This window comes from Miniopterus natalensis, chromosome 1, assembly GCF_054644295.1.
Source record: "Miniopterus natalensis isolate mMinNat1 chromosome 1, mMinNat1.hap1, whole genome shotgun sequence".
Taxonomy (NCBI): domain Eukaryota; kingdom Metazoa; phylum Chordata; class Mammalia; order Chiroptera; family Miniopteridae; genus Miniopterus; species Miniopterus natalensis.
In genome coordinates, this window is record NC_142081.1 from 19,877,398 (window position 1) to 19,889,440 (window position 12,043).

At 39.0% G+C, this 12,043-nt stretch overlaps 1 protein-coding gene across 1 annotated transcript in view; it reads right to left on the reverse strand.

Moving 5' to 3' along the window:
• Nucleotides 1-12,043, reverse strand: part of TTLL5 (tubulin tyrosine ligase like 5) — a 195,129-nt gene that overhangs the window by 152,457 nt on the left and 30,629 nt on the right. The window contains exons 8-10 of the mRNA XM_087818959.1: nt 11,254-11,323; nt 10,496-10,580; nt 620-721 (exon numbers count right to left, since the gene is read on the reverse strand). Of these exons, the coding sequence (XP_087675085.1) occupies nt 620-721; nt 10,496-10,580; nt 11,254-11,323 (257 nt within the window). The remainder of the gene's footprint in view (nt 1-619; nt 722-10,495; nt 10,581-11,253; nt 11,324-12,043) is intronic.

A 12,043-nucleotide genomic window follows, 5' to 3' on the forward strand; every position in this document is an offset into this window, starting at 1 on the left:
CCACGCGCAGCAGGGCAACAACTGTTAACATTTTAGTATATAGCTCTCTAGTTTTCTTCCCCCACTCCAGCAAAAATAAACAGCTTTAGTTATCTTATATATTCAAAAAGAAATTAACCGCATGCAGTGTACGGTAACCTGCTGTTTCTACCTGACAACGTACAGCGACAGACATTCTCGTCTCCGATCTTGTGTGCACATCCTTAGTTATTCCTTAAGGCTAAATTCCTAGAAATGGAATTGCTGGGTCAAAGGACACAAATATTTTTTAAAGCATTTGATACATTTTGCCAAATGCTGAAATGACCTCACTTCTTGATTTCCAAAAAGTTTCATATGCGCGTTAAATTCCCACCCTTAAGACCAGGGAAGGAAGACAACGTATGAGGAAGATGAAACATGGGAAGGCCTATTTTGGTAGAGAAAGGTGATGCTGTAACTGGGTAAGCAATGGAGAAGCAGCAGCAGATACGCCTCAAAACTACATTAAATGACTGACAGCTTTTTGTAAGTTACATGGATATAAACATAAAGTTTGCCTCCAGGGCAGCATGTTGACTTTCTATTTCCACAACACTCCACTGACCCCTCTGGCTCCTGGCTCAGGCGCAGCCAGTACCTGACATAGTCACCACTTTTCTTATTCACACTGTAGTTTGTCAGGTGCATGAACTGGTTCCGAATGTTCTTGGCTCCTTGATCATATCGCACAGTTGCAAACCTGATAGAAAAAAACAGAGGTTAAATGCCAGGAAGAGTTTCAAGGAAATAAAGGCTAGAACTCAGGATCAAGGAGATTTTAATAAAAGGAGGGTGACATCATTAATAAATGCTGAGTGCCAATTCCCATGCTGTGTTTTATATATAATATCACATTTAATTCAATCCTTACAGTAATTCTCTGAAGTAGGTAATATTATATCTAATTTTTTTTAATCCTCATCTGAGGATATGTTGTTATTGATTTGAGAGAGAGAAGAAGGGAGGGAGGGGGAGAGAGAAAGAGAAGCATCGATTGGTTGCCTCCCATACACTCCCTGACTGGGGATCAAACTCACAACCTAGGTATGTGCCCTGACCCAGAATCTAACCCATAACCTTTTGGTATATGGGAGACGATGCTCTAACTAACTGGGCCACCCAGCCAGGGCAATAGTATATCTAATTTTAAAAAATAAATACCAAACTAAAATGTGATCCAGAAAGATTAAGTAACTTGCCCCAAATCACACTGACTCCAAAACCCAGGTTCTTAACCATGAGATACACAGAACCTTCGATCGGTAGGAGGGATGAAAAGTGAAAATAGAGTTATTTACAACCTGGGAAATTGTGTGTAGGACGCTGTGGATGCTGAGGTATTAGCAGGTCAAGAAACACCTAGTGAGTGCCTACAGTGCCTGGTACTACAGCATACTATGGAATATCTTCTAAGGAAAAGAAAAACAGGACAGCATAGTCATAAACAGACTTAGAAATCATACTCAAATAAAGAACAGAACTGATCTATAAAATTCATTTGAAGAAAGCAATAATGTCAGCATCAACAGCAGACAAAGCCTAAGTCTGCAGAATAGCATAAATATGAGCACAGTGGAGAAGGCTAATTCCTGAATTTGGAATGAAGGCAAAAAACAGAAATTAAATATGGAGCCCACTGAAAACAGGGCAGCAATATGATATCCTGGCCTACTGTCAAAAAAAGACTAAAATATAAAATATACGTGCCTCTGAAGGAAGTAACCAGGGAAAGAGAAAACTTTCCAGTGATGCTCAACATCAACCGAGAGACACTTGAGTCAAATGGTTATGGTAAACATCAACCCCTCCTTACATACCACTACAACAGTATCACCCTTCACTAAAGTGGTTTTCCCAACAGGCACATCCAAGTGTATGAAAAAAAAATCCTGCAAGTCCACACGTTTATTGTCAGGATTTATAAATTATTTACATATGCTCACTCAGACTATGAAGTCAACATGAATTTTTACCACATTAAAGGGCAGCCTTTAAAAAGTGTCCTTGTCTCTATTCCTTCTCACCCACCCACTGTATTTACTCCCTAATTCCCTGTACTAGAAATACATGAGCCAAAGAAAGAAAAGTACAAAAATAACAACAACAACAAAACCTAAAAAAATGAAACTAAACAAACATGAGGCCAGGAAGAAGGATGTGGACAGAGAAAATGCTGACCACGCACGCATGGCTACGGCACAAGAGTCTGATCAGCATTAGGCCTGTGCATAGAGGAACCTCAAATTTCCCAGAAACTTCCAGTAGTTATCACCTAACTTCTAGCCATGTTACTCCACGGTGAGCAATCATTGCCTATATATACACGCAAATCTTCTCTCTCTAGACTTTCTTCAAGCACATGGGAGACAGTCATTCTCTGAATTCTTATAAAATGCAAAGGGGGCCCATGCGGACCCCAGAGAGATGCCTGCCTCACCCAGACATTACCTCACAGTGACATACCTCCTGCAGTCCTCTCCCTCAAAACAGTAACGATTTAGACAGAGGGGAAAGGTTATGCTTGAAGAGATTTTAAAAAAGGGGAAAAAGCTAGAAAGAACCTTATAGTTTTGAACTAGAATTGTAGGTTATTAGTATAAACTCCTGCTTTTCAGTACAGGGTGGGGCAAAAGTAGGCTTATAGTTGATCATATGGAAAATATTACAATAATTAATAAGTAATACAAGAATAAACTTTCGCGTACTCACAACTGTAAACCTACTTTTGCCTCACCCTGTATACAGATACAGAGACCGATGTAGAAATATAGATGTAAATGTGTATTATGTGTACATGAATGTATACACATACCCGTATTTCCTAGGTGTGTCCATTGTGAGGGCCTGAGAGCAGAGACACCCCAGAGCAATGAGCATATCTAGCATCAAGATTGTGACTCTTAAACTCTATTCTCCATTGAAAGCCACCAGTGTTGCCCTGGCCAGTGTGGCTCAGTTGTTTTGAATGCAATCCTGTGCACCAAAAGGTTGCCAGTTCGATTCCCGATCAGGGCACAGTCCCTGGTTGCAGGCTCGATCTCCGATAGGGGTTGTGCAGGAGGCAGGCAACCTATGTTCCACTTTCACATCGATGTTTCTCGCCCTCTCCCCCTCCCCCTTCCTTTCTCTTTAAAACCAATAAAAAGACTTAAAAAAAAAAGGCAACCAGTGATCCTTAGAGAAAATGGTTGATTCCAGGGCTGGGACAGAGAAAGAACAAAATGAGCCTGAAACATCTTGTACTCCAAGAATAAGGGAACATGTCTAAAGGACACAGAAGCCAGTTTAAAGGAGCTCCCATTGTCCAAATCTGGGGCAATATGAGCATCAAAATAAAGCATGACAATAAAGAATTATAACCCATTAAATAAAATAAGGATCCTTGAGTCCACATTGGTATAGATAAATAAATGAATAAATGGGAAGAGAAAGCTCTTTCTCAGAGTAAAATATCAAATAATAAAAGTAAAAGGAATGAAGGAATTAGAAAGTCATCATTTAGCAACCATCATAGTAATAATTCATTCTGACAAGAAGCATCAATGGATATTAAAATTATTAGGTGGAAATAAGAGGGGAAGAAGATTTTGCATGGTCTCAAAGTATCTACTCCGAATGGACTTATTAATTACAGAGGGGAAAACAAAGCAAGTTACAGTGGAGAAATCTGGCAGACATCATCTTAATCAAGTGGTCAAATACCACCAAATAGTTATCATATGTCATCAGGCATAACACAATGAGAACACAGCATCACTTCTGTGGCATTTTGGCCAAAAATACATAACCTGAATCTAATCATAAGAAAATATCAGACTAACCTAAACTGAAGGACATTCTACAAAATGACTAGCCTATAGTCTTAAAAAATACTAAGGTCATGAAAATCAAGACAAGACTAAGGAACTGTTCCAGACTGAAGGAGACTAAGGAGACATGATAACTAAATATAACACGTGATCCTGGATTGGATCCTTTTGTGAAAAAGAACATTATTAGGACAGTTGGCAAAATTTAAATGTAGTCTCTAGATGAAAGGTAAAAGGGAATTCTTCATACTATTTTTACAGCTTTTGTATAAGTTTGAAACAGTTTCAAAATTAAAAGCCTACAATCAAAGGTAAGTTTCTCAATAAAATTCTAGATTTTTCAGCCTCCCTGGCAATACCATCTGTCTTACTCCACTGGAGCTGCTATAACAAAAAGCATAAACTGTGTAGCTTATAAACAACAGAAAGTTACTTTTCACAGTTCATAGCACCTTCCTGCTATGTCCTCACATGGTAGAAAGGGTGAGCAATCTCTCCAGGGTGTCTTTCATAAAAGGGCACTAATCACATTCATGAGGGCTCCACCCAAAGGCCCCCCACCTCCTAATTCCATCACTTTGAGGGGTAGGATTTCAACATATGAGTTTGGGGGCCGGGGGACACAAACATTCAGAGAAATTCAAGAATCAAAGGAAGGCTGGGACTCGGGAGGGCAGCAATGGACGAATGAGGGAAGACCACCAAGAGCAAAGATGTGTCACTGGAGACCAAGGCTAACATCATCCACACCCTCACATTCCCAATTACCATGTTCAAATGCAAAAGCTGGACAGTGAAGAAGACTGACAGGAAAAAAAAATGGATTCATTTGAAATATGGTATTGGAGGAGAGGTCTATGGATTTCCTGGACTGCCAGAAAGATGGCCTAGAGCAAGTTAAACCTGAAGCCTCATTGGAAGCAAAACTGGCAAACCTGAAGCTGTCCTACTTTGAGCACATCACCAGAAGGCAGGGTGTTTTGGGAAAAACAATAATACTGGGGAAAATAGAAGACAACAGGAAAAGAGAAAGACCAAACATGAGCCGGACTGACTCCATGAAAGAAGCCACAGACATGAGTCTACATGAGCTGAGCAGGGCTGCTGAGGACTGGAAATTGTGAACATCATCACAGGGTTGCCAGGAGTCAACATATAGGGCTTTATTCCAACAGTATCTTTATTCTGACAATAAATTCTTAAATTAAAAGCTACATTTCCTTTTTACTTTCTCATGTTTCTCAATGAGAATCCAGACATTGGTAATAATTTGTCCAAAACTCCTGAGTATCTGTGTGAAGGAAAGATTTCAATGTTAGACATATAGTAGGTACTTGACAGGCATTAACTGAAACTGCACCTGAGATGCTCCTTCCAGGAACTTTACCAATATGGAACTGACATAGGAAGAAAAGCACAGGTAGCGAGATCTTTTAAACTCTCTTTCCCACTCAAAAACTCTGTTGTTATTCTAAGAATACAAGACCAGAGTCAGTCATAGTCTAGATGTAGGACAGTTAACCACCCCTCTCTGACAATTATATATCCTAACAAACACTCACTACACATGTACAAAGAAAAGAGGCAGCCAACCCTGAGGAGACCCTGGTACATGAGTTATCTTTCAGCAGGTGAAGCCATTCAGAGCCAAAAAGGCCTAGAGGGTGAAGAGACAGCACCTCAGGCAGCCCTGCCAGGAGCCACTGGGTTTCATCCTCGCCTGACCCAGAGAAATCTTATGGAAGAGAAAAGAGGCCAAGCGCTCTCTGATCTGCTGTCAACCAGCTGCGGCCTGGAGACTGCCAAGTGCTGCAGTGACTCGGCAGCGCCCTACGGAGCCGTCTGGGAGGGGATTACCAGCCTGATCCCCTGTCTTTAGAGCCAGAAATGACTCAAACTTCACAAACAGCAACAGCCTGCCAGGGAGGGTGACAATGAGCACTGGAGAGGGTTTTCTCCCCCTCACTGGTGTCTCTTCCCCCTTCTTGCTGCTGTGGCAGATTCTGGACAGTGTACAGCCTGTGAGGTAATATGAATTCCTTGGCAACAAGCAAGTACCTGAATTCTTTCAAAACCACAGGAATCCAGCAAAGAAAAGGTAAATATCCCTGCGGAGCCAGTGTTAATTAGCAAAGAAGGCTACTGAAGAAGGAACTGGGGGGTGGGGATGGAGGAAAAGGCATACAAATGCTCTGGGGGTCTTTTCTGAATTTCCACTAAATACTATGGCTGAGGCAGAAAAAAGGGAGTCCCCGTGGGACATTCTCAGTGTCCCCCACTCCTACAGCGTGGGTAGATGATCTCTTCCAGTTCCCTGGGGGCACCTTCATGTCACCCCATTTGCTAATGCTACCCTATCTTTGGGTCTCTGACAACACATTTGGTTTTCAACTCAATTTTGTTTTAATTTTTTTAACTTTTTATTTTTCCTGTTTCAGTGAAAATTTGGCTATTAGCTCTGTCTCAAAAAAGGCCCCGTCAAATCGTTTAGTCCACATAAAAACTGTAAAATCCAGGACAAAGTCTTTTTGGATTCTACCTCTGACAGAAAAAGAATCTACACCATTTTGGTTGAGAATGCCACCCTCTCTGGAAAGTGAGTGTCCCCTGCTGGTGCAAAGCAGCAACATACACGTGCAACTCAAAACCAGGGCTGACCTCTAGGGCAAAATGCTGGACCCAAATGCCAGACGGACAATTTTTTTAAATGCCTTGACATTTTCCCATGTATAAAAACATGATGAGAGTTTTCCTACTTCCTATGTTAATAGAACAACAAAAACAACTCAAATTATTGATATAGAAACAAGCTATTAAGGATCTTTTTCTTCAGTAAGTTTAAGAAGGTAAAAAATTTACAGAAACTAGTTATTTCACAAATTGAAATAAGAAATGAATTTAATCTTTCTCTCACCTAAGCTTTAATTTGAGGCCCAAAACAGGTGATATGGGATAACGCCATTCTTTTCTAAAGAAGGAAACCAATTATATTTGTTGCCAGTTTTGCCTCTTTAGGGAAGATTATGGTTTTCCGTGTTGAGCCTCGAAGTAAAATGGCTTAGTGATCTCATCTCAAACTGATTATCTTTAGTAACGTCTACATAAAGCACACGTGACCCATGATTACTAGAGGCTGCAGATCTGGAGATCCTATAGACTATTGTTGATGTAATGACACAGTCAGCAGATCCTGAGGATTAAAAAGAAGCAGATGAATGCCAAGATATACAGTGAGTTAAGACACAGGAACCCAGGCACATGGAAGTTATCGTGTAGAACAACGTGCCCTCGTGGGACTCTGGTTAATAGCCTGTGATCATGTACTGTCCTTTTGTAAATCTTTTATATTCACCCATACTTTTAGATAAACTGAGACAAAGCCTTGAAAATTCCTATTTCTTGGTTCAATTTGGCTTGAGTTTTTAGAAAAGCTGTTCTCCAAATTATTCTAAGAAAAAGCATGCATTTGAAAATATACAGGGGTGGTCAAAAGTAGGCTTACAGTTGTAATACAATACTTAATAAATAATAATACAAGAATAAACTCTCTTTTGTGTATTCACAACTGCAAACCTGCTTTGCCCGCCCCATATATATACTCAGTTTCCACTGAAGGCAAAAAAAGTGACTCAATTCAGTGTACTCTGACTTTTGGCACACACCAAGGAGCCAAAGCACTTGCATATCTGTAGTATATTCTACAATAAATGTTGGTATTACTCTCAATTTGTGTCTGAACCATTGAGGTCTTAAAACTATGCCAAATTTTACCAATAGAGAGGGCTATTAATATTGTGAGTGAAATGTCTTTCAAATAATATGCAAAACATGTTGGTCTGATATTCCTGAGAAACAGCGAGTGTAATCTTGAGATCTCTTCCCTATGTAAGAAGTCCAAATTGTGGCAGGATGTAATCACTCCTGAGAAGGGAACAGGAGACAAGCTGGGATGAAGATGAGTGGAGGGAAGAGAAGGAAAGAGCTCATGATACACAAGAGAGATATCACAAATTACAAAACTGAACCCCCCAAAAAAATAAAAAAATAAATTAAAAAAAAGAAAGCCTTCAGAACCTTATACACTGGAGTAGAAGGGGTATATGTTTTTCTTCTTTTTGTTCTAGATAATATGGGGACTTGGCTTTTAAACCTATATTTCTTCTTTCTTAAATATATTTTTATTGATTTCAGAGAGAGGAAAGGAGAGACAGAGAGATAGAAACATCAATGATGAGAGAGTCATTGATCAAGCCCGCAACCTGGGCATGTGCCCTGACCGGGAATCGAACCCTGATCGCCTGGAACCTAGGTCGACGGTCAACCGCTGAGCCACGCCAGGCTGGGCTAAACCTATATTTCAAAGCATGAGAGTACATGTGTCTACAAACACTACAGAAAACTTCTTTCCTATGAATCTGATTAGAGTTAGTGGACAGTATGTGATCAAGGACCTAGTTTAGCCCTTTCCTTGAAAACTGAGGAATGTTTTAGTTCCCCGCCTCAATTATGAAGAAAGAGTAAAGATAGGGACTATATAAAATGGAGTCACCTTAACCAGGCTGCTAAAATTATTAACATTATGCAGGCTGAGGCATGAGCAAAGACTATTCTTATTCTAATTAGCCTAGGAAATTAAAAATTTTGAACTTCATAGTCTTGTGTCAATGCCTGCACATATGTCTGGACATACACCAGACCTTCCAGATAACCCTCTGATTATCCCCCTGAATGGTTCATGTATCCAGACCACCTGACACCCATTATCCAGATCACAGGATGTGACCAGACCTCCTGGTGACCATCTTCCAGACAACTTGACATCTGAAAGATAACCATCCTGGACCAATCCTAGGGCTACGAATGCAGGACAAATAATTCTCAGGAGTATACTTTTTACTATAAGAACTCCGAAGTTTTCCTTCTTTGGAACACTTCCGGGTTTCTGCCTGTGTTCCCAGTCTGCAAACTCTAAGACCCTTGAATAAATCTTTATCATTTGTTTCTAGCCAAAGCTTCCAGACTCTTTTTGAGTTCAATGAACAATTTTCAAGGAACAAGAGGCCAGGGCTAGAGAGCTTCAGTAGCCTCCAGAGTTCCTAGGGCACAAACACATAAATCAAGGTAAGAATATGACAAGGCTTATAAATGCTGTCACTGCCACTTAGAGGTGAAGGGAAGAAACAGCTCTACCAGCCAGAATCTGGTTAGTCTGTTCTCACCCTTGGATTGTAGTTACATGCATCAAAAAATTGGAGTATATGAAATAATTAAAACACCATTCTAAAATAACAGCTATCAGAGTACTATAATATGTGTCAAAGCACCTATACTTAAATAGGCAGGCTTCTTTTAACCACTGTATTTCCCGTCTTTGAAGTGCATTTTCTAAGATAAGAAAACACACACAAACCAAACTTTTTAGCTTGTCATTACTGCTCACAGATTGCAAACTACCTTCTAAACTGCTATGTTATATAAGGTCACTATGCATAAAAAGAACTTTAGGGAAAGCTAGTTGGTAAAAAAAATACACACACACACACACACACACACACACACGGTAGGGCAAACGTAAGTTTACAGTTGTGAGTACATGAAACACGGTTTACTCTTATATCATTATTTATTAATTACTGTATTATTTTCCACAAAAAAACTATAAACGTACTTTTTCCCACCCCTGTACGAGTGTGTGTATAACATATATATATATATATATGATATACACACACACACACACACACACACATATATATGTATAAGTTTTATGGGGGGAAGAACATAAACAAAGTTATATACTCATTTTAAATCATTTAAAGGGTCTATGAAAACACTCTTACCTCTAAAATTATCTGGTTATGGAAAATAAAACTTTAAATTATTACAACTTGAACTTAATTTTATAAGTAATATTACCATAAAACCTAAAAAAGACCTCAAGAAAACAAAATATTACTTGCAGGTGAAAAAAAAAGCAGCTAACACCTCCTAAACACAAAAGGGCATGAAACAGCTCAGGCCTTGAGCTCTGGAGTCAGGTCCATGAATTCAAACTCCTGCTCCACTACCAACCAGCTGGGACGTCTCAGAAAAGTGACTTCAAGTTCCCTTACCTCTCTAACCTTCAGTTTCCTCAACTGCAAAAATGCATCAACTGTAAGGTTATTGTGAGCATTAAAATAAATGCATGGTATATGACAGATAAATAATTGGGGGATTTTTTATTCTTTCTATATCAATTCTGAAGAACAAAGACAAATTATCTGAATGCCCTAGGGTCTTCACAACAATGGCAATGGCATGAAAATATGGTGTGATCCTGAATCACTGCTGGGAAAGGTGTGTGGTTACATACACACGCTTGTTCATACCTGAAGACCATCTGAGTACACTCTATTTTCCTGAGTTGAACTTAACAGAAAGAAAAAGCCTGACCACTGCGCTGACCGGCTATTTCAAGCCAGAACTCGCCCATGCAGCCAGCTACTTTGGTCAGCAAGTTGTTTAAAATTACTTAAATTAATATAAGTGCAGACACAAGTTAACTTGTGACCAGTCAGCAACGTTCAGACATGGAAACGAGTATACTCGTGACCAGTCAGCAAGGTGTTACATTCTTTAATGGGTCCACTCTAATAAACACCCTCCCTCCAAATGTCTCTTACCTAGCCAATCCTTCTTCATAGAGATAGATGACAAGAGGATCATAGGAAGTTACAAGCACATAGAGGCGCACATCAAACTTGAAGTCTAGAAAAAAAATTGAATTCACAGGAAAAACTAAGTTGATTTGTTTTCTGTTACAGAATGAACAGGACAATGTAACAAGGAAACATGAAAGAAAGAACAGCACCTCTCCCCACAAAATACATATAACCCATACATCTCACTTTTTGAGGATAAATACTAATTATGCATTTCATACATATAATGAGAATTTACATATATGTACCATACAGTTTTCATATATATTTGTTATTATATAACCTAGAAAGCACTTCTTTTTTTATTATCTCATTTTGTCTTCAAAATAATCCCATGCGGTAGGTAAGGAACCAGCCTCAGCTCTGAAGCTACAGTTGCCAGGAATTTTGTATTAGCTTAATAAAGACTTACTAGCAAAGACTATGAGAATGTTAAAAAACTTAGCAAGATCTCATATGATGATTGCCAGAGGAAAAGGGGCAGTGGGGGAGGTAGAAGAGGGTATAGGGCGATAAATGGTGATGGAAGGAGACTTGACTTGGGGTGGTGAGCACACCCTACAATAGAGAGATGATGTATTATAGAACTGTACACCTGAAACCTATATGATTTTATTAACCAATGTAACCCCAGTAAATCCAATAAATAAATAATAAAAACAAAACAGAAAATTAGCAAGATCTAACCCAATCCAGTCAAGAGCCTAATCACAACTCACCATCTATGAGCAGGGGGTTGTTAATGTAACGGGAGACCAAGATGTTCTCTTCCAGGGAAATCTGGTTTGGCTATCAAATAAAGAGAAGGAATGAAAGGACAGAAATGCAAAGGAACCCTAACTTACAATAGGGGAACAAAGTTCTTAACCTTTTAGAAATGATAACGTAGAAAACTAAAACTCTAAGAAAAGTTTTCCTCCAATCTACCTATATTTTCAATTGGCCACTTAACACACCACTCCCATAAACACTGTAGGTATCCAATTACAATGGGGGAAAATAAATTTACACAGCATCTCTCACATAATAAATCAAGTCTAAGCAGCTTTAGAGATTTATATACATGATATTAAGTAGTTACATGCCAAGAAAATAAAAGCTACTTAAAAATAAAAACTTGCTTTCTCCCAAATGTAAAGTACAATGCAAATTTTTAAATGCTCCAATTATTCTTAAATGAAGGCTTTCACCAAGTTGATTAGAGAATTTACAGAGCACTCCCCTGTGAAATGAGATGGATGTTTCACTGATTCACTCAATGGTACTTGCTATGCCACTATATGTAAAGATGGAACTAGATATTTAAATTTTTTTCAATGAGAAAAAGAACTGTTTTTACAATAAGTAATTATGAGTATTTCTGGATACTATATAAGGCACTGGGGAATCCAGTGATGAAGTAAACAAATATAATCCCTGCCCTCAGAGCCTGATCCCTATTTAGGTAGAGGAACAGCAAAATATATAACTTAAAAGAACACAAAGCAGCAATGTGAGATTAGTTTAAGA